This window comes from Pelodiscus sinensis, chromosome 2 (genome assembly GCF_052426305.1).
Source record: "Pelodiscus sinensis isolate ZL-2025 chromosome 2, ASM5242630v1, whole genome shotgun sequence".
In the NCBI taxonomy this organism is placed as follows: domain Eukaryota; kingdom Metazoa; phylum Chordata; order Testudines; family Trionychidae; genus Pelodiscus; species Pelodiscus sinensis.
The window spans coordinates 39274134-39298402 of NC_143053.1; the positions used below are offsets into that span (position 1 = coordinate 39274134).

At 42.5% G+C, this 24269-nt stretch overlaps 1 protein-coding gene across 4 annotated transcripts in view; it reads left to right on the forward strand.

Annotated features, from left to right (window-relative positions):
- The window catches only part of STK3 (serine/threonine kinase 3), a 320261-nt gene that overhangs the window by 199336 nt on the left and 96656 nt on the right, over positions 1 to 24269 (forward strand). For all 4 annotated transcript variants that reach the window (XM_075920321.2, XM_075920323.2, XM_075920324.2 and 1 more), the window contains exon 10: positions 6178 to 6353. In XM_075920321.2, coding sequence (XP_075776436.1) covers positions 6178 to 6353 — 176 coding nt within the window. The remainder of the gene's footprint in view (positions 1 to 6177; positions 6354 to 24269) is intronic.

The window sequence follows — 24269 nt, forward strand, 5'->3', positions numbered from 1 at the left end:
TATTCATCTGTTCTTTTTTTAAAAAGTGTAAATATTTATTCGCATACCTGTTTTATCACTATTGCTGATTCACAGCTGTGTGAGAGCAGAATCAGTCCCACTCAAGACTGAAAAAATGCTGATTTTGCTCTTACTTTACCTGATTCTGTCTTTTCAACTTCCCCCCTCCCCCATTCCCACCCCAGTGTCTGAGTCATACAGCCCTGGCCCCAGAGCAGTCATCCACCTGCCAAGCGGTTGCTGTCTTAAGCCCCAGGCAGCAACCTTCCTCTTGCCTTAACCCCCGGTGACAGTACCAACTTGCCTGCAATCCCAAACCCCAGCAGCAGCCGCCCGCCCTCAGCCCCAAACCCAGGCAACAGACACTGGCCTGCAGCCCCAATTCCTGGCTGCAGACACCCACTGGCCTGTCACACGGCTACAAACCAGAACAGCCCTTCTCCAACACAGCCCCAGCTGCCTGCGTAGCAGCCTCTGGCTCTGCCCACCACCTCTGGGAGCAGCCACGCCACTCACCTTCCAGATCCAGCAGGAAGGTGAGTGCTGCTGCGTGACTCTGGGAAGGAGGTGGCCAGGCTTAGGATATTTTGTGCGCAGCCATGCAGGGGCACACCTTAGAGGGAACACTGGGCTCAAGTATGTTGCTCTAATAGAGATGGGCGAATTCATAAAGGAGAAAAAGTATTGCTGAAGAGAAAAATAACTAATTTTGGAAACAAAATTAGGTAGTATCATTGTACTTAGGTCCTGGTTCAATAGAATTGTGTTTAATAAGTTTTATTAAAATGTAACATTCAGTAAAGAATGCTAGCTTTAATTTTAAATAAATAATTTATAAGAGTTCTCCTGTGCTGCTTATGTGTAACTGGAATCATTCATTGATTATTTGTTGGCAGCACTATTCCAAGAAGTAATATTGAATGAGGGAAGGAGAAAAGACATATACCGCCTTTCCAGTGTAAAACCAACTAAAAAAGAGAACATAGCTTCCCAAGGTTGCATAGCATTTGTAAAGCTGCCAGACACTGTGTTTTGCTCCCTTCTAGGGTATGTCTACACTACGACCCTAGTTCGAACTAGGGTGGTAATGTAGGCAACCGGAGTTGCAAATGAAGCCCAGGATTTGAATTTCCCGGGCTTCATTTGCATAAAGCTGGGCGCCGCCATTTTTAAATGTCCGCTAGTGCGGACTCCGTGCTGTGCGGCTACATGCGGCACGGACTAGGTAGTTCGGACTAGGCTTCCTATTCCGAACTACCGTTACTACCAAATTACCGTGAAACGAGGAGTAATGGTAGTTCGGAATAGGAAACCTGATCTGAACTACCTAGTCCGTGCCGCGTGTAGCCACACGGCACGGAGTCCGCACTAGCGGACATTTAAAAATGGCCCGGCTTTATGCAAATGAAGCCTGGGAAATTCAAATCCCGGGCTTCATTTGCAACTCCAGTTGCCTACATTACCACCCTAGTTCAAACTAGGGTGGTAGTGTAGACATACCCCTGAGGAGCATATAACTCTTTGTGAATTATGCTTCCTTCAAAGGAAACCAAGGACAAATATACTAACCCATGTTGGACTAGAATGTTAAACATTGAAAAGCATTCATTAGAAAGATTTTGTAAAGTGGCGATGTAGTATTATGGACTACTCACATCCCTGAAAGAATCCAAGTGTCAAAATCATTCCCAAGACAGTGTTATACTTAAGCTTGGTATTCAAAACAACTTTCTCAGGTTTTTGGTGTAAATATAATGGAGTGGCTGAAACAAGATTCAGTTTATAGAGTTAATGAATAGAAGGTAATGATATTAATGCAAATACATCCTGCTGAAAGAACCTGCTATCTTTTCTTGATGAGATTAGAGCTATACTATATAAAATTAACATGGCACAAATTAAATAGGTTAAAAAGGAGCTAACTGAAAGGTCCCTAATTGTAAAAGGAGAATTATTGCTGAGCAGGCATGCTTCCAATATGATCCTGCAGGGATTAAATTCAATTAAATGGCTCTATACTACAGGTTGAACATCTCTTAATGTGGACTCACTGGTCCAGCAACGTCCCTGCTCTGGCAAGACCATGCATGTCCCAGGAACAGAGAGTTCTGGTGGAGGGCTGGTGGCTGGGAGCCCTGCAGCAGGGCTAGAGCACTGTGGCAGCGAAACAGGAGTCCAGTAGTAGGGCTGCTGCCCAGTGGCAACACTTCAAGGGTCGGGAGGCAGTGGGGCTGGAGCCCAGCAGCACAACTAGGAGCCCAGCAGTCCCACTGCTGCCAAGTGGTGCAGCTGCCCGACAGAACTAGAAAGCATGGGCTGGAAGCCTGACCATTGAGCTGCATGGTGGTGAGGCCAGGAACTGGGAATGGGGCTGCCCGGTGCTGCAGCAAAGAGCTGCCACCTGCGGAATAGCCTATTGAGGCTGAGAGGCAGCAGAGCTGTCAACCGAGGCTGAAGCCAAAGTGGTGCTGTCGCCCAGTGATGCAGCTGACCCCCAGTAGGCTGGCAGCGAGGCTATGGTTGGGTGGGGGTGGTAATGGGAGCTCCAAAAATGACTTTCTCTAGTCTAGCAAAATCCCTCATCTGGGACCGGTCAGGTGTTGAGGGTGCTGGACCAAGGAGTTCCAACCTGTATTTGACACTTCTATCAGTGATCTGGAAGAAAACCTAAAATTATCATGAAAAGGTGTGCAAATGACATAAGAATTGGGAGCATGATAAATGAAGATGACAGGCACTGATTTAGTGTGATCTGGATCAGTTGGTAAACTGAGTGCAAGAAAACATTATGCATGTTAATGTGGCTAAATGTATACAACAAACAAAGAATGATACAGAATAGAGGATTTTGTCCTGGGAAGCAGTGACTCTGAAAAAGATTTGAGAGTTATGGTGCTTAATCGTAGCACCAAAATTTCCAAACATGAGCTCCCAGGCTGTGACCAAAAGAGCTATTGCAATCCTTGGTGTGGGGGTCACTCTAACCTTGGCGTAGTGTGGGGAGAGTGCTCCAGCCCAGCGGTGCTAGAGAAGCCTTCTCTGCCCACCCTGTTTAATCAGTGAACTGGTTAAACATAATGTTTAATCTGTTAACTAATTAAACAGGATTTTACATCCCAAGTCAGACAGCAATACCAAAAGAGAGAGGGAAAGAGAGATGGATCTAACCACTCCATGGAGCTTGAATGGATGAGAATTCCCCAGGTGGTGTTGGTGGGTGAGGCTCTGGAGGGCTGAAGACAAGAAAAGCACCCAGCACAATCAGTTAGGAAAAGATGACGTCTCCCTTGGTACTGATGCAGAATTTGGATCCAAGCATCAGGTCATTTTACTTGAGCATGCGTAGGAGTTTTTGTAGGAAAAGAACAGTGGTTGAAAGGAGAACACTAGATTTGTTTATGGGTAAACTGATGATTTAAAGAAGTGTATCAAAGTTGTTTTATTCAGGCTATCCAATAAGAACTGCTCTTTGGCTAAGGATGGTGTTCCTTTGAGGGAGCTCTTAATACAATTAGGCAGCTTAAGTATTTTGGGTACCAATAAAGGATTTCTTACTGGAATTGGTCTCATAATTACTTCTCTGGGTGTGGAAAGGCATGGGTTCATTACAATCTAGAGCAGAGTTTTCCCATCAGGCAATGCTTTCCTGCTTTTTGGGGTCCAAGAGTACAGTCTGGTTCTTTCCTTGGATTTTCTGTTACCCATTCTGCTAATGGAGATGCCTTTCTTTTCCATCTTTGATGCAAAGGAAGCTAGGGGAGTTTCCAGAGAGGTGTGGGTGTGTCTTCTCCTGCCTTGGCATTGCTTTTTGTAAGTCTTTCTTGTGATCAGCTTAGATGCAGGCAGAGATGAGGGAGGGGGAAGGTCTTTTTGTGAGTCAGACAGGCTGGGTATTATTCCCTTGTTCCTCAAGAACACAGAGCTGGTAAGTAACAATGGTACTGCAACCTTTGGCAAAAAATAGTACCAAGTTTAGTATAAAGGCTCTATTGAGTTATAAATCAATGTTTTAATAGTTATCCATGAAAATAATATAAATAAATAAAACCTACAAATAGAAAATATGATTAGATTACTTAAATCAAGATTTCTTGTTTGCTGATTTAAATCATGATTAAAATTGGTGATTTAAACCACTTCAGTTTAAATCATTCCACCATTTACTACTCTCCCTCCTCCAAACCCTTAAAGGAAAAATATTGTTAATAAAAGTTGCTTTTTGTGTTTCTGTGGGCTTCTTTAGGTAAAATTGATGGCATCCTCTAAACATATCACATTTTTATGCTTGATCATTTTACAGGAAATGAGACAAAAAAGTCCTTTTAAATGTTTTCAATAAAAAGTGCAAGCATACAGGTTGTAGTTGATTTACAATTCTTAAATATATTACAGTGTACCAAGTCCAAGTTTGTAGTTGATGAAATTTCTTTTCCCAACAGATCAGAAAGCCTACACGCTCATATATTATACATGTGCCTAAAAAGATATTTGCAACATTCTCTTTGTTCTCCACCCTCACTGTAGTTTATTCTCTCTTAAAACAGGATAGTTCTACTCAATCTATGATTTTTCTTAGTTTGTCTTTAATGCTTATAATAAAAAGTACAGCTCTATTTGGAATTCTTGTTTTTAATTTCAACTAGGTTACTTGTGCTTGCCTTAGAATTATATAATCATACGATTGGAAGGGATCTTGAGAGGTCTTCTAGTCCAGTCCCTTGCTCTCAAGACAGGACTAAGTATTATCTACTATCCATGACAGGTGTTTTTCTAACTTCCTCTTAAAAATCTCCAATAACAGTTGGAATCATAGTTACCAGAGTGTGACTAACCTCCATAGGCAATATATTCCAGCGTTTAACTACGCTAAAAGTTGGGAACTTTTCCTGATGTCTAGCCTAAGCAGCCCTTGCTGCAATTTAAGCCTTTTACTTCTTGTCCTTTCCTTGGAAGTTAACAAAAATATTTTTTCTCCTTCTCCTTGCAACAGCCTTTTAAGTACTTGGAAACTGTTATCATGTCCCCTCTCAGTCTTCTTTTTTCCAGACTAAACAAACCCAATTTTTTTCAGTCTTCCCTCATCATTTTTGTTGCTCTTCTCTGGACTTTCTCCAGTTTTCTGAAATGTGGTGCCCAGAACTGGACATGATAATTCAGTTGAGTCTTAATCAACACAGAGTAGAGTGGAAAAGTGCTAGTGATACATTCCAGAATGATGATGTTGGGTTTTTTGTTTTGCTTTTTTTGCAACAGTGTTACACTGTTGACTCATTTAGTTGTGGTCCATTATGCCCCCTAGATTCCTTTCTGAAGTACTCCTTTGGCAGTCATTTCACATTTTGTACATGTACAGCTGATAGTTCCTTCCTAAGCAGAGTACTTTGTATTTGTCCTTATTGAATTTCATCCTATTTACTTGAGACCATTTTCCAGTTTCTTCAGATAATTTTGAATTTTAATCATTGCCTCCAAAGCAACCCTTCCAAGTTTTGTGTCATCCACAAACTTATAAATGTACTCTCTATGCCATTATCTAAATAACTGATGAAGGTATTGAACGGAATTGTACTCAGAACTGATCCCTATGGGACCCCATTTGATATGCCCCTCCAGCTTGACTGTTAACCACTGTTAACTACTATCCAGGAACGGTTTTCCAACCAATTATACACCTACCTTAGGGTACATAAGAAAATAAGAATGGCCATATTGGGTCACACCAAAAGTCCATCTCGCCCAGTATCCTGTCTGCCGACAGTGGCCAGTGCCAGATGCCCCAGAGGGAGTGAACAGAACAGATAATCAAGTGATCCCTCTCCTGTCACCCATTTCCAGCTTCTGACAAACATTATAGCCACTTTGATCCTTTTATCTGCATAGGGCCTTGATCTTTTTATCTGCATATTACTCTCAACTGCCAGTGAAGTCAATGTCTATGCACCTGTCTGTGTACCACTTTTGCCAATTAATTCTAAGATCACATCTTTAATTAAACTGGTGCAATTTGTATTGTTTTTATTTAGTATACATTGATATTTGAGTTTCTATAACAATAAATAGACATTAAGTGAATCACTGTAAAATTAGTCCAATAAATTCATAAACATATCTTATTTTGTACGGCGTTAAATCTTTCATCTTCTGACAGTTTAAACTTTTCTTTTTCTTTCAACTAAGGAAATGCTACTTCACCACAAGTACAAAGACCTTCTTTCATGGACTACTTTGATAAACAAGATTCCAAAAATAAAAGCCATGAAAACTGCAATCAGAACATGCATGAACCCTACCACATATCTAAAAATGTTTTCCCTGATAACTGGAAAGTCCCGCAAGATGGAGATTTTGATTTTGTAAGTACATTTACAGTGTTACTCTTCTAATATTTACTTCCTTGCATGCTGTTTGTTTTATTTGTGCTAAAATTATTGAATCCTTTCTATAGCTTTCTAGCAGTAAAAACAAAATAACTCATCTTTCAAGGATACCTTCCAGGTATTTAATAGTAAAGCCATGTTCTAGTTGTTATACTAACACAATAGCCTAACGCAGAACATGACTTCTAAAAGAGTACGTCTACGCTCATTTCTAGTTCGGAATGAGGAGTAACGTTAGTTCGGACTAAGGGCTTTAGTCCGAACTAACGTGTCCCGGCGCGCACTTCCTGGTTCAAATCAGCTGTGATTCGAACTAATGCGCCGGCGAGATCATGTTAATGAAGCGCGGGATATTTAAATCCCCGCTTCATTAACTACTTCGGTCGTCTCCATTTGCATCCCTACTCCAAACTAGGGATGCAGTGAAGACGTACCCCAAGAGAGTGGAAGATTGGCGTGAATGTATTTTTGGTGCTTTTCAAATTTGTATTGTAGTTTATCAAACTACTTGTGTGACCTAGATTATTAAAGCTTTCAAATATGAGTATAAGTGGGCTTTTTGCATTGGTATCTCAAGTGAGACAAATAGAAAGCAATTAATAAGAATTTTAAACTAGGCAGAGCAATTTACATATCTCCTGAAGAGATTGAATAAAGATCACTTAATGTATCTTTTGAACCTGTTGATATAATTGTATTAAAATTCCTGTGATTTCTGGAAAAATTATTGCATCTTTAGAAATAATATGCTAATCTATTTGCCCTCTGTTACACCAGTTTGAATGTTTTTTAATTAAAAAATGTTTGGGAGTGGGGGAGGATAGACAGCAATGCAAAATATGGTAAAGACAAAAATAATCTGTTTTTAAGCAATCAGTGAAGCAATATGGCTTTAAAATATTTTTTTTTCAAAATAAACTGATTAGACTGATTTGGATATGTAATATATAGGTGTAACAGGTTTTTTTCTCTCTTTTATATTTTCTAACTTTTAAAGAAAGGAATTTAACATATCTATTGTAGCTTTAATATGTTCTTTCCTTCACTGCGCTGCAGTACCTAAATTATACCTTCACAAAGAGAAAAACCACTGCATTTAATTTTAGTTGGCAGCTGTAAGTATGAGGGTTTTTTTTTCTCAGTTTTCTGTCTTTCTAAATAAGCTGACTCTAAAATTTAAAATACTGTGCTGTGGCAAATGAAGCAGCACAGTAGTATGCAATGTTATAGGAGTAAGTGCTGTAAGTTTTCGAATAAGTACATTACTTTTTTCTAAACTACAAAGATACAATAGCCAGCATCTTCAAAATCAACCAGTGAAATAACTAGTACATTATTTATTGGAAAATAACAATATCTAAATGAGGTTTATTATTGTGGTAATAACATTTCTTTAGAACTGTTTTTAAAACTTTTAGTTGTTATAGATTGGCTTATAATTACAAATATAATGAACAGATTTGTAAATTCTAAGGTCCTGATCCTGTAAACATTTATCCACAAGGAAATTATGCACACAAATAGTTCAATTGAACTCAGTGAGACTACTAACATGCATCAAGTTGCTTGCTATGGGTAAGTGTTTGCAAGATCAAAGTCTAAATAATGTATAATCTTTAGCAAGAAATTATATACTGATTTACTGTTAACTAAAGCACTGAAGAGTTTTCATTTTTTTAAAAAATTGAACTGAAATTATTTTATAATAAATAAATATACAAAATTATTTTAGATTTAAGATTATTAAGAGAATGAAGAGTACCCCCCAAAATTACAGACAACACATTAAAAGTTATCTGAAGTGGTAGTGCTGTTTTTCAAATCTGTTAAAACTTAATATGTTTTTACACAATACTAATTTGTGAGAGACAGGTTGGATCCAATGTATTTTACTAGGCTAACTGCAGTAGATGAAAGAGACAAGGCTTTTGAGTTCTGGCATGTGTCTACAACAATATTAATTCATAGCATTTATTGCAAAACTATTATTGAGGTTAAGATTATTTTAAAAAAGGATAGGTAATTTATATGGATAAAATAATAAATGTATAAGGGTACGTCTACATTACAAAGTTAATTCGAAATAACAGCCGTTATTTTGAATTAACTTCAATATCATCTACACATGCAAACCGCTATTTCAAATTTAATTCGAAATAGCGGAGCGCTTATTTTGAATTTGGTAAACCTCATTCTACGAGAAGTAACGCCAAATTCGAAATACCTAATTCGAATTAAGTGCTGTGTAGACACCTAATTCAAAATAGGGGGCCTCCAGCCTTTCCAGGGAGCCCTGGTGGCCACTCTGGGCCAAACCAGGAAAACTCCTCTCTTTTCTTCCAGCCCCGGGGCCCTTAAAGGGGTAGAGTCTGGCCACTGGGCACGTGCGAGCCAGAAGCCTGCATGCAGCCAGCCAGCCCTGACAGCTCTGCACCCAGTGGCCAGACAATGAGCCAGGCAGTCAGCACCAGTCCAGTGTCCCCCGCCTAGTCGCCCAGGGGCCAGCCAGGGGCCGTAGACAGCGTGCGCCTGCCTGGACTGGTGCGGAGATCATGGATCTCATTGAGGTGTGGGGGGAGGCCTCCAATGTCCATGATCTCCGCACCAGTTGGAGGAATGCTGCCGTCTATGGCCGCATAGTGGCAACCATGGCCCACAAGGGACACAGGCACACCCAGGAGCAGGTGTGCCTGAAAATAAAGGAGCTCAGGCAGGTGTACGCCAGGGCCACCAGGGGCAGCGTAGCAGCAGGGGCTCCCACCTGCCCCTACTTCCCCGCCCTCGACCGAATCCTGGGGGGCGGGGCGGTCTGTGCCAGCCCAGGGGGCAGCAAGCCAGGAGCTGAGGGCCCTGACCCGGGCGCAGCAGAGGGACCACCACCAGCTGTCCCGGCTCCGGAGTTGGCAGGGTCATCCAGGGAGGCCATACCAGGTAAGTGCCAGCACTGTCCCCTACCCGGGGGGGGAGGGAGACCAGGGACTGCGCGCTTGGACCATGCCTCCCACGGATCACACAGCCACCTGTGCACGTGCAGGCATGTGCCGTGCCACCCTTGGGCAGGTGACTCCAGCTGCGTGCCATGCAGGGGCCGTGGCCTGATAGCCACACGTGTGTGTGAAGAGACCCGACACGCTCCCGACCTCGGGCTGGGACACAGCAGGACACCCTCCCTTCACATGCCCCCTCTACATAGGGGCAGGGGAAATCACACACACACACACACACACACACACACACACACCCCCGGCCGCACTATACACAGCACAGGGGCCCGGGTGCGGTCTCGGAGCAGCTCCCACTCCCGGGCAGAGCCGGACATGCTGACCATGGTCTCTGTGCAAGCACATCGGCTCTGATGGTGCAGGGCACAGTCGCCCTCACCTCGCAGAGGGGGGCTGGGCATCATCCATTGTGTCCCCAGGGAGAACTGACCACTTCTCTTCTTTCTCTACAGCCGCACCAGCTGCTCGTGCAGGGCGCACCACACTGCCGGGACATGCTCCTGCACCCGCGGCCTCAGCAGGACCACCACCATGCGGCAAGGGTACCGAGAGCAGCACCTGCAGGCCCTGTGAGCCCAGACCCAGATAATGGAGCAGCAGGTGCAGGAAGAAAGGGAGTTCTTGTGGGAGATGCTTGCCCAGGGTCGAGCCATCTGTCACCATCTGCAGGCCCTTGTGCAGAGCGTGCTGCCCCGTGCCGGTCCTGCACTTGATGCCCCCCCCAGCTACTGTTCCTCCTTCCACTCCTGCCCCCCCACCTCTTCCTCCTCAACCACCACACCCTCCTCCTCAATCTGCACACCCCCCACCTCAGCCTCCGCACCCTCTTCCCCATCCCCCTGGGGACACCAAGGCCCTCTCCCCCACGGTGCTGGGAGGCAGTTGGCCCGGTGAGACCCCCCACTCCTGAGTGCTGAGCTTCCCCTCCCCCCTTCTTCCTCTTGCTTCCCCCTTCCAGCTCCCTCCTCCAAATTTTTCCCCTCCCCCTCCCACCCTTTCTCTTTCCCTCTTCCGCCACCCTTCTCAATCTCCCCAGAGTTTTACCCCACCCCAGTTTAGTTAAATAAACAGAGTTTGTATTTTTGAGACAAAAGTGCATTTTATTTGACATCGGGAAAGGGGGCTAGGGAAGGGTAAGTGGACGGACGAGAGGGAGGAATGGGGCACAAGCCCTCAGCGGGACAGACCAGGGAGACTGTTAGTGCTCCTCAGGGTAGAAGCTCTCCTGCAGGGCCCCCTGGATCCTGACAGCTCCTCGATGGTCCTCCCGGATGGCAGCCTACAGACAGTGCAGATAGGCTGCTGGCAACATGTCCAAGAGACACAGCAGAGTCCCCGGGGGCAGGTCTGGTTCCATGTTGCAGAGTGCCGTGGTGTCCTGAGTGAGGGCAAGCAGAGCACTCTGAGACACAAATGCTTTGCTGTCCCTCAGCGAGGTAGACCAGCAAGCAGAGAAACCTGAGAACTGTCTGTCCGGGATGGGGGGTAGGGTCCCTTTAAGCACATACCTCGGATAGCCTGAAGCAGCAGCCCCACACACTAAGTCCGACCCTGATGCCCTGCCGGCACTGGTTCCAGCCAGCCTTACCTTCAATTCAGGGTCCACTCAATGTGGATGCGCTATTTCAAATGAGAACAACGCTATTTTGAAATAGTTTTTGTGTATAGCTGCATTATTTTGAATTAGCTTATTTCGAATGAACTAATTCAAAATAAGTTAATTTGGAATAGCGCTGTAGTATAGACATACCCTAAATTACTTTATTTCGGATTCATGTTTTATTTTTGGAAGGGACAAAAACCTTCATAACTCAAGACATAAGCCAACCATTAACTGTCAGGCAATAATCTTCCATGGACAGGTTGTTCTGTAATTACTCACTGTGGTTTCTTTGTCTAAATTATATGGTAGTAGCTGCCATCAGGGACAAAATACCAGATTAGATGAACCATTGATTTGAGCCAGTGGATCGATCGATCGATCTGTCTGTCTATCTATAAAATACTTCTGTTTGTCTTTGAGCAGTCGGAAATGTTTTTAAAATGCCTTGGAAAAAGTTATTGGCACTACTGCTGAAAGGTCTGCAAGAGACTTTCCAAAAGAATAAATCACTGGAAAGCATGCATAATGAATTTCCTACTTTTTTTTTTAAATTGACATTAATTTTTTAGATTGCTGACATACAGTCTTTTAAATAATTTATGAAAATGATAAATAATGAAGAATTTTTATTACTAAAGAACTCTGTTCTGTCTAAAGTGGAATTATATTTAATGGGACCAAGATAGAAATTCTAAAAGAGAATAGAGGCAATAGTGACTGCTATGTTTATTTAAGGATTAAAGACTAACATTTTATTTCTAAACTAAGGATGCTGCTCGAACCCCACTCTAATTATGCTAACATACTGTAATAGTGCCTGTGACACCATGTGAAGAATAAGCACTCTGTGTCAGATGGTAGTGACCAGTCTCGTATGGAAGATATGATTGTTCTGTAAAAGGGGGGCAGATTGTACTGTATTTTACCACATTCCCTGAGGCAAGTGCATAGTGTGCCAATGGTGGCAGCCAACAAATACTTTACTCATTAGCTAGAAGGGCAGAACAAAAAGTGCCACAATAATGGAGGCTAACCGACCATATTCAGATGTCTGGAGAGGGAAAAATAATATCAAGTTTATTAGTGCATCTGGCTTTTGTTAATGCACTGTAGAAAGGAAGATGTGCCAGTCAAACTTTGCAATTAATTAAAAAAGAAAAAGTCAGATGTTATCCATAATTAATACTAAAGGAAATACTTAAGATCTTTTGCTTTAAAAATGAAAATATTACATTCAGCGAAATAAGATATTGGGATTATTGCGTATTCCTGCAAGCATTCAGTTAGTTTATGCAGGTGCAGAAATGTTGGCAGAAATGGGGCATAAGTTCTTCAGTCCAAAGGGTATATTTTCTTTATGTTGTACTGCTAGATAACCATTTTATTAATTTTCTAAATACTAACCAAACCCCCCCCCAACCTTTCTTCTTCAAGTAGTGTTCTGTGGGTATTTCACTGTAGGAATGCAGGTGCCCCTGTGACTTTGATTGGATATTTTTGGGAGCAGTCTCTGTTGTGCCTACACATGGAACCTATATACCCTCGTGCTCTATACCAAGGCTATGTAAGGCTGCTCTGGCAAAGCGCTATTAGTTCCTTCTCAACCACCTTCTGGCAGTGATGCAATCTAGCATGTGCCTGCTCCATGTGTACCTTTCCCTCTCTTTATTAGTGTTTTAGCTTTATAGTTAGTTCTTAATGGTAGTAGGTTTAACATAGGGGTGGGGAACGTTTTTGGGAGCCGAGGGTCACTGACCCACAGAAAAAACAATCGGGGCTGCACACAAAACAAACCCCTCCTTGTAGCCCCTGACTGAGAAGGAGAGAGAGACATTCCCTACATACCAAAGCCCAGAGGGGCCCGGCCTAGTAGATTTTGTGTGCTCCAGCCCTGCAGGGGGCAGTTGTTGGGCTAAAGAGCCAATATGGGCTCCTCAATCCTGGGGGGAAGCCCTGAGCCTCGAGGCTAGATCCAAGCAAGCCAGAGGCCCTCGGGTCTGAGGTTCCCTACCCCTGGTTTAATACCTTATAGTTGGAACCTTTGTACAAATATACATACACATTTTTGTTTTTGTTTTTCCCCTGTAGAAGGGCTTGAACAACTTTTTCTTCTGTTGGAAATGCTGGGCTTCCCAAGATATAAAAGATGCCTCTCTGACCAAGAAGCAGTTGATGTTAGTGATGGGCAGTCCCGCTGTATTTGTGGCTTTAGAGACTCTTGCATTCTCAGTAAGGGAAGATCCCATAGAAACAGCAATGGAATCCCATAGAATACTAACAATGGAGCAAGCCTTAAAATCAACTAGGAATGTGGGTACAGAGAACTTTCCTGTACAGGGAGCCTCTATATCGATTAGTGCCATGTTATCATCAAGGTTAGGTCACAGTTATCAAGAGCTTCCAAGGAGAAAATGGCATGGAAATCCTGGTCTCCAATACTCTCCTTAACTGAGCTACTAATAACTGCACTGCCAGTACTGAGACCATCCCACTCCAAGTAGAAAAAAGGGGGTAAGTTCAAAACAACAGGGCGTTCCTCATCAAAGATGATCTCATCACCAGAGATCTCAGGCCACAAGAGTGTAGTTCGACAAATTAAGACTTCAAGTAAGTCCCATACCTCAGCAATAAAGGGCTCAGTCCTGAAGACTGGATCCAATGGAATCCTCCATCCCCCAATATTGATGTCAGTGCCTCACCCAGTGGTCTCAGCAACACCATTGCTGCTGGTATCGAATTCTCTTGTGCTTCTATTACTACTGGCATTCTGATACCTGAAAGACCTTATGGTATGGAATGCAACCTCTGGATGTCTCTTGGTATCAAAGGTTGGCTAGGTCACCAGCTGTTCATGTTTCTGGGTGACCTATCTCTTCTCCTGGATGGTCAAAGATTATCATCTCTGATGTAGTATGTAGAGGAGCATTCTAACTTAGGCTCTGAATTTTCTGTTTCAAGGATCTCCAATTTATTCAAGGAGATGCTGTTGCCCATTTCAGATGCAGCACAGGCAGGACATCATACCCCTGCGTTCCAGCACTTGGGATTACCACTGTTGGATTCCCCCACCTCACCCCCAAGTCTTATAGTCTTCCTCATTAACCAGCAATTTTGTGGTCCTCAACTCAGTTGCACAGGGAATACAAAGATCTTGTACTCCAGTTCTTTCAATCCCTCCTCCCCATTTTGGGCCTCTGACCTTTGAGGAGCAAGAGGCAAGTGTGGATATTGAGGTTACTCTTCCTCCTCCTCCTCCTTCAAATATCTTGTTGTCATCATCTGATAAGGTAGTCAAGCCACCCCCACCACCATCATTAGCTGATGACTTCAGACAATTCTAGGACTTGGTGAAGAGGGTTGTTAACATCCTGCAAATTCCCCTGAAAGAATTCCAGGAACTCCATGGACATATTGCATATCGCTACCTCAGCCCTGTCAATTAATGGAACCCTCCTGCAAGCAGGGATGTTAAATTGTGATTAATCAGCTGACTAGTTGATAGAATTTCCATTGACTACTCAATTAGTCGATGGGGAAGGGTGCATGCTATCCCCAGTGAGCTCTGCAGTTTCAATGTAGGAGGAGCTAGGCACACAGCAGAGCCATAACAGGGTTAGTTCCTGGGGGCAGTGTGAGTCAGGACTCAGCTTGCGCCAGCCTCAGGAGCTAACCCCACTGTAGCACATCCTTTTAGTGGCTCTTACTTCATTTGAAAGGCAGAGCTGCAGCAGTTGGGGATCCAGCGTGAGTGGGGACTGCATCAGTCCCTGCTTGTACCGGTTTCCACACTGTGCCTCAGCCTTTTAAGTGTAGTAAGTGTCTCTTGGTTCTTCATTTAAAAGGCAGAGCCACAGTGCTGCTGTGCCACTACCTGCCTTCCCCCCCACACCAGCTCCTGCTCCCTCCACCATTGCTGCCTCTTATTCAACTACTCTTTTACATCCTTACCTGGAACCAGCCAAGTCCATCTGCCAACTCCAACAATGCGCCTCTCCAACCCTGACACATGCAAGAGGTCTGATAAATACTATGTTCCAGCCATACTGAAGTAAGGCCCTACCAAATTCATGGTCCTTTTTGATCAATTTCATGGACATTGGATTTTTGAAAATCATAAATGTCATTATTTCAACTCTTTAAATCTGAAATTTAATGGTGGTGTAATTGTAGGGGTCCTGATCCAAAAAAGGAGTGGTAGGGGTTGCAAAGCTGTTGTAGCAGGGTTGTGATACTGCCACCTTCACTTCTGCACAGCTGCTGATGGTGGTGCTTCCTTCAGAGCTAGCAAGGCAGAAAGCAGCAACTATTGTCCAGGTTTCATGTTAGTCTGTTTCAGCAAAAACAACAAGGATTCTGGTTGTTACTTGAAAGACTAACACATTATTAAAGCATAAGCTTACAGTTCCATATCTGTATCCTTTCCCCCTTTTCTTTCTGTCTTTCTCTCTTCCTTTTTCTCTTTATCATTCATGGAAGTGAGTTGTAGCTCACGAAAGCTTATGCTCTAATACCCTAATACATTTGTTAGTCTTTAAAGTGCCACTGGACTTTTTGTTGTTTTAGCTGTTGTTGAGGTGCCCTGCTCTGAAGGAAGAACTGCCATCAGTAGCAATGCAGAAGTAAGGATGGCATGGTATGGCGTTGCCATCCTTACTGTGTTGTGCCCTGCAGATCTGGGCTCTCAGTCAGCAGCTGCCACTCTTTGGCTGCCCAAGACAGAAGCACAGAAGTAAGGGTGGCATGCTATGATATTGCCACCATTACTTCTGTGCTGTTGCTGGTGGGGTGCTGCTTTTAGAGCCAGGTGCCTGGACAACTGCCGCTGCTCTCTGCCTGCTCTGCTCTGAGGCAAAAAATTTTAGTGAATCTCTAAACTCAGGGGTTGTACCATTTGACTGGAGAATTGCTAATATAGTTCCGATTTTTAAGAAAGGGAAAAAAATGACCCGGGTAACTACAGGCCTGTTAGTTTGACATCTGTAGTATGCAAGGTCTTGGAAAAAATTTTGACGGAGAAAGTAGTTAGGGACATTGAGATTAATGGCAACTGGAACAAATTACAACTTGGTTTTACAAAAGGTAGATCGTGCCAAACCAACCTGATCTCCTTCTTTGAGAAAGTAACAGATATTTTAGATAAAGGAAATGCAGTGGATCTAATCTACCTCGATTTCAGTAAGGCATTTGCTACAGTATTACATGGGGAATTATTGATTAAATTGGAAAAGATGGGGATCAATATGAAAATTGAGAGGTGGATAAGGAACTGGTTAAAGGGGAGACTACAGCAAGTCATACTGAAAGGTGAACTGTCAGGCTGGAGAGAGGTTACTAGCGGAGTTCCTCAGAGATCAGTTCTGGGACCATTATTATTTAATCTTTTTATTACGAACGTTGGCACTAAAAGTGGGAGTATGCTAATAAAGTTTGTGGATGACACAAAGTTGGGAGGTATTGCCAATTCAGAAAAGGATCGGGATATCATACAGGAAGATCTGAATGATCTTGTAAATTGGAGTACTAGTAATAGGATGAAATTTAATAGTGAGAAGTGTAAGGTTATGCATTTAGGGATTAATAACAAGAATTTTAGTTATAAGCTGGGGACACATGAGTTGGAAGTAACGGAAGAGGAGAAGGACCTCCGAGTCCTGGTTGATCACAGGATGACTATGAGCCGCCAATGTGACATGGCCGTGAAAAAGGCTAATACGGTTTTGGGATGCATTAGGCTAGGTATTTCCAGTAGAGATAAGGAGGTGTTTGTGCCGTTATATAAGGCATTGGTGAGACCTCTTTTGGAATACTGAGTGCAGTTCTGGTCTCCCATGTTTAAGAAGGATGAATTCAAACTGGGACAGGTACAAGGAAGGGCCACTAGGATGATCCAAGGAATGGAAAACCTGTCTTATGAAAGGAGACTCAAGGAGCTTGGCTTGTTTACCTTAACCAAAAGAAGGCTCAGGGGAGATATGATTGCTGTCTTTAACTATATTAGGGTATGTCTACACTACCACCCTAGTTTGAACTAGGCTGGTTAATGTAGTCAATTGAAGTTGCAAATGAAGCTCGGGATTTAAATACCCCGGGCTTCATTTGCGTCTTGCCGGGCGCCGCTATTTTTAAATCCCCGGTAGTTTGGACTCCGTGCCCGCGGCTACACGCGGCATGGAGTAGGTAGTTCGAATTAGGCTGTCTAATTTGAACTACTGTTACTCCTCATGGAACGAGGTGTAACGGTAGTTCGAATTAGAAGGCCTAATTCGAACTACCTACTCCGTGCCGCGTGTAGCCGCGGGCACGGAGTCCGAACTACCGGGGATTTAAAAATGGCGGCACCCGGCAAGATGCAAATGAAGCCCGGGGTATTTAAATCCTGGGCTTCATTTGCAACTTCGATTGACTACATTAACCAGCCTAGTTCAAACTAGGGTGGTAGTGTAGACATTCCCTTAGCGGGATAAATGCCAGGGAGGGAGAGGAATTATTTAAGCTCAATACCAATGTGGACCCAAGAACAAATGGATATAAACTGGCTTTCAGGAAGTTTAGACTCAAAATTAGAGGAAGGTTTCTAACCATTAGAATAGTGAAGTTCTGAAACAGCCTTCCAAGAGAAGTAGTGGGGGCAAAAGACCTATCTGGCTTCAAGATTAAGCTAGATGGGTTTATGAAGGGGATGGTTTGATGAGAAAACATGATCCTGGCAATTAATTGACCTTTCACTATCAGTAGTAAATAGGCCAATGGTGGGATGATAGGAGTTACTATAGAGAACTTTTTTCTGGGTGTCTGGTTGGTGAGTCTTGCCCACATGCTCAAGGTTCAGCTGATTGCCATATTTGGGGTTGGGAAGGAATTTTCCTCCAGGGTAGATTGGCAGAGGCCTTGGAGGTTTTTTGCCTTTCTCTATAGCATGGGGCACGGGTCACTTTAAATCATCATTTGAGGACTTCAATATCTGAGATATAGGTGAGAGGATTATTTTAGCAGTGGGTGGGTGAGATTCTGTTGCCTGCATTGTGCAGGGGGTCAGACTAGATTATCATAATGGTCCCTTCTGACTTTAAAGTCTATGAGGCAGTACAGAAGTGAGCATGGCAATACTGCAACCTCCCTAAAATAACTTTGACACCCTTGCAATTTCTCTATTGGGTCAGGACCTCGAATTTGAGAAACTCTGGTCTTCCCCATGAAATCTGTATTGTATAGGATAAAAGCACACAAAAGCCCAGATTTCACAGGGGAGACCAAATTTCATGGTCCGTGATGCATTTTTCATGGCCATGAATTTGGTAGGGACCCAATTATGAGTTTTTATTTTCTCATCAAATTCTCTGGTCATGGATGCAGTCAATGGAAGAGTCAGGTAGAATGCTCTAAAAATCATCTCTTATAATAAGAACCAGAAACATCTGAATATGTTTGGTTATAACAGTAACACTTCCATTGAGAATAGATAGCCACTAGGCACTCATTTCAAAATACAATTTCCTGAACTATGAGAAGGTTACTGCTTTATTGACTATTTACCCAAGATCATTGAGTACAGTTCAGTGCTAGAATAAAGGAGGGCTAGGTTTTAGTAAAAATTTCACTGCAAGCTTCACTTCATATGGCAGACTCTGCGGACAGGTCTATTTCCAAAGCACTAGTGATGCAGGAGCTTCCTGACTTCAGTTGTCTGCATTTCCATGGGAGGTACATTTGACTGTGGAATATTTGGCTTTTGAAGGCCAGTAGCTTTTCACAGATTCCAGATGATTTGTTTCATACCCTAAAGGATCGTGGCTAACTATCTTTTGGGATATATATGCTTGCAAATAAAAAGGGTCTCAAGCAGCACAACGATCTGCATACACATACACCTAACAAACAGACTCTATTTTCTACCTTCTGTAAGTCACCAGCTAAGAGGTTGAGATTTTCAAACAAAGAGCCTGCAGCTACCTTGACTGCTTCATCCTTGACTTCAGCATCATACTAACACCTGTTTTGATGGTTTGGCCAGGAGTCCAGACCACTCAACGACCAGGTTTTATCAACTTCATGACACAGCTTAGCTTGAGGATTTCAATACATTGATCTTTTTGCCATGGCAGCCAACACAAAATGCAGGAAATTCTGTTCCATAGGGGAGCTCAATCCACAATCTCTAGGAGATGCTTTCCTTAGTACATGGACAAAGGGTGTCTTCTATGCATAACTTACAACTCTGTTGTTCTTACAAATCTTTATCAAGATCAGACAGGACTAAACAGAGTTTGGCTTCCTTACCTCATTAAATTCACCTCTCTACCGCTGTGGCAGCTCCCAATCAAACCTTTACAGTTGATGCAGTACGTGGATCAGTTTTAACCCAGTCTCAATGTCCTGCAAGTACAGATTTGATTTCTGTGATTCTCTGGACTTGAGACCATGTATACTGGAAGTTAATAGCAAAAGAGAATCTATTAGACATACTTATATCAGAAATTGAAGGTATAATGTTTGGTGTACTCATTACCATCATTTTCCTATCAAGTTGTCTTTTTCCTTAGTCTTGGATTACCTGTTGGAAATGAGTCTGTGTTTCATACTATACTAGATGTTAAGAGGGAGTAAGCCTTTTACATGATCTAGGCCATGAAGGAAAATTCCTTAATATTTTGTTTAGACAGAAAATAGGGAATGTCTGTCTACATTCAGAGACTTTCTAAATGGATCTCTGGATATATTATTTCCTGCTGTGGTTTTACTATGGTTACCACTCCCATAAAAGCAGCTGCACACTCGACTAGCTCACAGTCTATGTCTGTAGCTGTACTCAAAGATGACCTGGTTAGTAAAATCTGCAGGGCTGCAACATGGTGCTTGATACATATGTTTTCCTACCTCTGAACCCTAATTAATGTTGCAAGATTAGATGCAGCAGCGGGAGGCAATATAGTTTCTTCTTTAGTAATGGACTATGAAACTCCCACCTTCTTAAAGGGTTACTGTTAGAGAATTGCCTGAAATGGCGAAACCTAGGGACACTACTCAAAGGAGAAGTTACTCACCAGAGCCATAATTAGGACAGGGCTGGAGTTCCCCAGGACGCAGAGCCAGCAGGGATGCAAAAACAGGGCAGCACAGGATCAGGCCTACCAGTGTCAGTCCCCACGACCATAGGATAGGGCCAATTAGCATCTGGTGGAGCCCATGTATATAGTTTCGGGGGCATTCTGCCACTCTTCCCCCCCCCCCCCCAACAGAGGCCTGGGCAGGGAGTGGAGTGCATGATCTAGAGCTGTCTCTCCTGTCTTTGCAACTGGACGCCACCTCCTGGGTCCTAGTGCTGGTCAACTTGCATATCTTTGGTCTAAGACAAGAGGATGTGTCCAGGATGTAGCTTGAAGCTTTGTCACCCACCTGGCCTGAGGAGTGCAATGTCTATATAGAGGCAACCTGGCCTGGCAAGGAGGGGAAGAAGGTCTGCTAGGCAGCTAGTTAGCACTCAGATCCCACAGTGCAGGAAGCTGGGGGACCAAGTGGACAGGGCAGCTCCCACCAGCTTCCATTCTGCTGGCTCCTGGCAACAATGATTTTCAAACTGTGGGTTGCATCCCTCTAGTGAGATGCACCTCACAGTTTGAAAATGTCTGTGCTAAATGGGAGGCAAAAATCCAGGTTGTCTCTACAGGACATAAATATGATTGCTCACCTTCATGCTAAAATACTTGGTTACAGCTCTGATTCATCTTGTTCAGTAAACAGAGTTCGTAGAGATTTATGTCCTTAAGGGTGCTCCACTGCCTGCATTCTTCACCTCTCTTTTGGAGATGCCTCTGTGAGCTTTGTGATAGAGAAGGAATTGAAGACAGTTTGCTTGCACAGCCTTAGATAGCCTCTGTATGGGGATGTGTAAGGCGCATGGCCAGGCAGAGAAGGCACTGCTACCAAATATCTCAGAAGAAAGGTGCAGCAACACACTCCTAGAGTTGGGCACCCACACGGACACACATCTCAAAGTATTCCAGTAAACTTTTCTTTTCAGTACCTGCAAATTCAAGATAGAAGTATATTCAAATACAATTATTTATTTTGAAACAACAAAAATTATATAATGCAGACTCAATAGTCACCCTAAAAATCTGTTAATTTGTCTTTAAATACTATAAACAGAGAAGGTTAACCCAAATATCTGCAGTAGTACCTGACTTCACTATACTTGCTATAATGAATACATAAAACATTTAAAACACTGAGGTAAAGAGATTCAGTTATCTAAGACAATTGGTAAATGTTTAAGAGTTATACGTATGTGGTTATAGATGTGGGTGTCTGTACACAGGTTTAAGAAATGCACTTGTCCCTGGCAAGTAAGAAACTTTCCAAATGAAAAGTCATATTTAAAGTTGAATTAAACTTTTAAAAAAGTATTTCAGTAATAATTTTTCTTTTTTGAAAGCAAATGTTCATGTTCTATTTTTCCATTAATTTTTTTACCTACAGTCATCTGACTTGAGAATACTGGACTGATCTGTTCATTCTCTATCCATTAATGCTAAATGTAAGATTGAGACATGTCTCTGTTGAGTTGTGTCTTCTGGCCATAATGTCTTTCTGAGTTTCCTGATTTGATTTTTTCTATTGGTGTAATGCTACATTTTTTGCCCAGACAATCTCCTATTCAAGTTAGTGGTAGTTTTGGCAGAATAAATTGTGCTGGATTGGGCCCACTGTGGGTAATTTCAGTGGACCTGATTCTTATACCCTTAATTCATGTTGAATAGAACTTTCCTCCACAAATGGTCCCATTGTAGTCTATACTTGCGGAGTAAGATTCTTTTCAGCATGAATAAGGATTCTACCACATTTGTTTCCAAGAAGGCCTTGCTTAAGTTTTGTAGCTGCTGGGACTATATTCTTTTAAATAATCTAATTATGTTGTTAGAAAAATGAAATTATTTACTTGTAATTCTACATACTGAAAGCATTAATTTAAATAGATTAACACTCATCCAGCTTCCCTTAGGAAATGGCATATCAGTTTTATTTTCCTCTGTTGAAAAAGAAGGCTGTGACATTCCATATCTGTTACTAGCTTAAGGATTCTAGATTCTTTTTGTTTGCTAATGTATTTCCAAATCAGATGCCAAAGGCTGAAACCCAGAAGTATGTGTCTTTTATGACAATGAAATGCAAATAAATTAATAACCAATACAAATTTTAAACATTTTATTTATTAGGCCCAAGTACAGCAGGGACTTATGTAAATAAAATATTTAAAAACACGGGATACACATGAATAAACATGACAAATCCTGTATCTTGGCAGGGAGTTAGACTAGAAGAATCTTACAATACCTTCTAACCCTTTGATTCTATGAATTGTCTCACTAAAGTTAAGCACATGCTTAGTGCTTTGTTGGGCTGGGGTCTAAGATTCCACATCTTTTGATATATACCAGTGATTAACCATAAGTGAGGGCAGATTAATCCCGGACTCCGTGCACAGTAGTATATAGGGTGCACCATTTTTAGTGAGGTCTTTCAGATATTTCCTTTCTTCTCTTCCACTCCTACATTTGGCTTGCTGCTTGGATCTACAGCATAGCAAGGAGTAAGCTGTCTCCCTTCAAGATCTTCCCGCCTCTACACACGCTGCCTCTACAGCCAGTATTGACCTGTACAAAATTCAGCATCTGTATATGCTGAACATGTATAGTTAGAAGGAACAATGCTTTCTAGCAGCTTAGAAAAGGCAGAACAGCAGACTGTCCAAGTATTGTACGTCTTGGATGCACTTAGCATTGAGGCATTTGGCAGAAGTGATGCAATTGCTTGACTTTGTTCTTTTAATGTATATTTTTAATGTTATAGATAGATAGGGTTGCCAGGTGTCGGGTATTGACCTAGACAGTCTGGTATTTTTGCCTCCTGTCAAGTAAAAAAAAATTCAGAAAATACCGGACCCTTAAAATCGTATTTTCTGATTTTTTTCCCGGCCAGGGGGTAAAAATACCATACGGTCCGGGTCAATACTGGACACCTGGCAACCCTATACACACTCAGCAATTGGGCCCAGGCCCCTTCCACCGCCCGCCACTTACCTAAGAACATAAGAATGGCCATACTGGGTTAGACCAAAGGTCTATCTAGCCTGGTATCCTGTCTGCTGACAGTGGCCAATGCCAGGTGCCCCAGAGGGAGTGGACCAAAGACAAGGATCAAGCGATTTGTCTCCTGCCATCGTTCTCCAGCCTTTGACAAACAGAGGCCAGGGGCACCATTCCTTACCCCTTGGTTAATAGCCTTTTATGGACCTAACCTCCATGAATTTATCTGGCTCTTTTTAAAACTCTGTTATAGTCCTAGCCTTCATAGATTTCTCTGGCAAGGAGTTCCACAGGTTGACTGTGCGCTGTGTGAAGAAGAACTTTCTTTTATTAGTTTTAAACTTGCTACCCATTAATTTCATTTGATGTCCTCTAATTCTTATATTATGGGAACAAGTAAATAACTTTTCTTTATTCACCCTCTCCACACCACTCATGATTTTATATACCTCTATCATATCCCCCCTCCGTCTCCTCTTTTCTAAACTGAAAAGTCCCAGTCGCTTTAGCCTCTCTTCATATGGGACCTGTTCGAAACCCCTAATCATTTTAGTTGCTCTTTTCTGAACCTTTTCTAATGCCAAAATATCTTTTTTGAGGTGAGGAGACCACATCTGTATGCAGTATTCAAGATGTGGGCGTACTGTAGTTTTATATAGTGGCAGTAAGATATTCTGTGTCTTATTTTCTATCCCTTTTTAAATAATTCCTAGCATCCTGTTTGCTTTTTTGACTGCCGCTGCACACTGTGTGGACGTTTTCAGAGAACTATCCATGATAACTCCAAAATCTCTTTCCTGATTAGTTGTAGCTAAATTAGCCCCCGTCATATTGTATGTATAGTTGGGGTTATTTTTTCCAATGTGCATTACTTTACACTTATTCACATTAAATTTCACTTGCCATTTTGTTGCCCAACCACTTAGTTTTGTGAGATCTTTTTGAAGTTCTTCACAGTCTGCTTTAGTCTTGATTATCTTGAACAGTTTAGTATCGTCCACAAACTTTGCCACCTCACTGCTTACCCCTTTCTCTAGATCATTTATGAATAAGTTGAATAGGATTGGTGCTAGGACTGACCCTTTGGGAATACCACTAGTTACTCCTCTCCATTCTGAAAATTTACCATTTATTCCTACCCTTTGTTTCCTGTCTTTTAACCAGTTCTCAATCCATGAAAGAATCTTCCCTCTTATCCGATGAC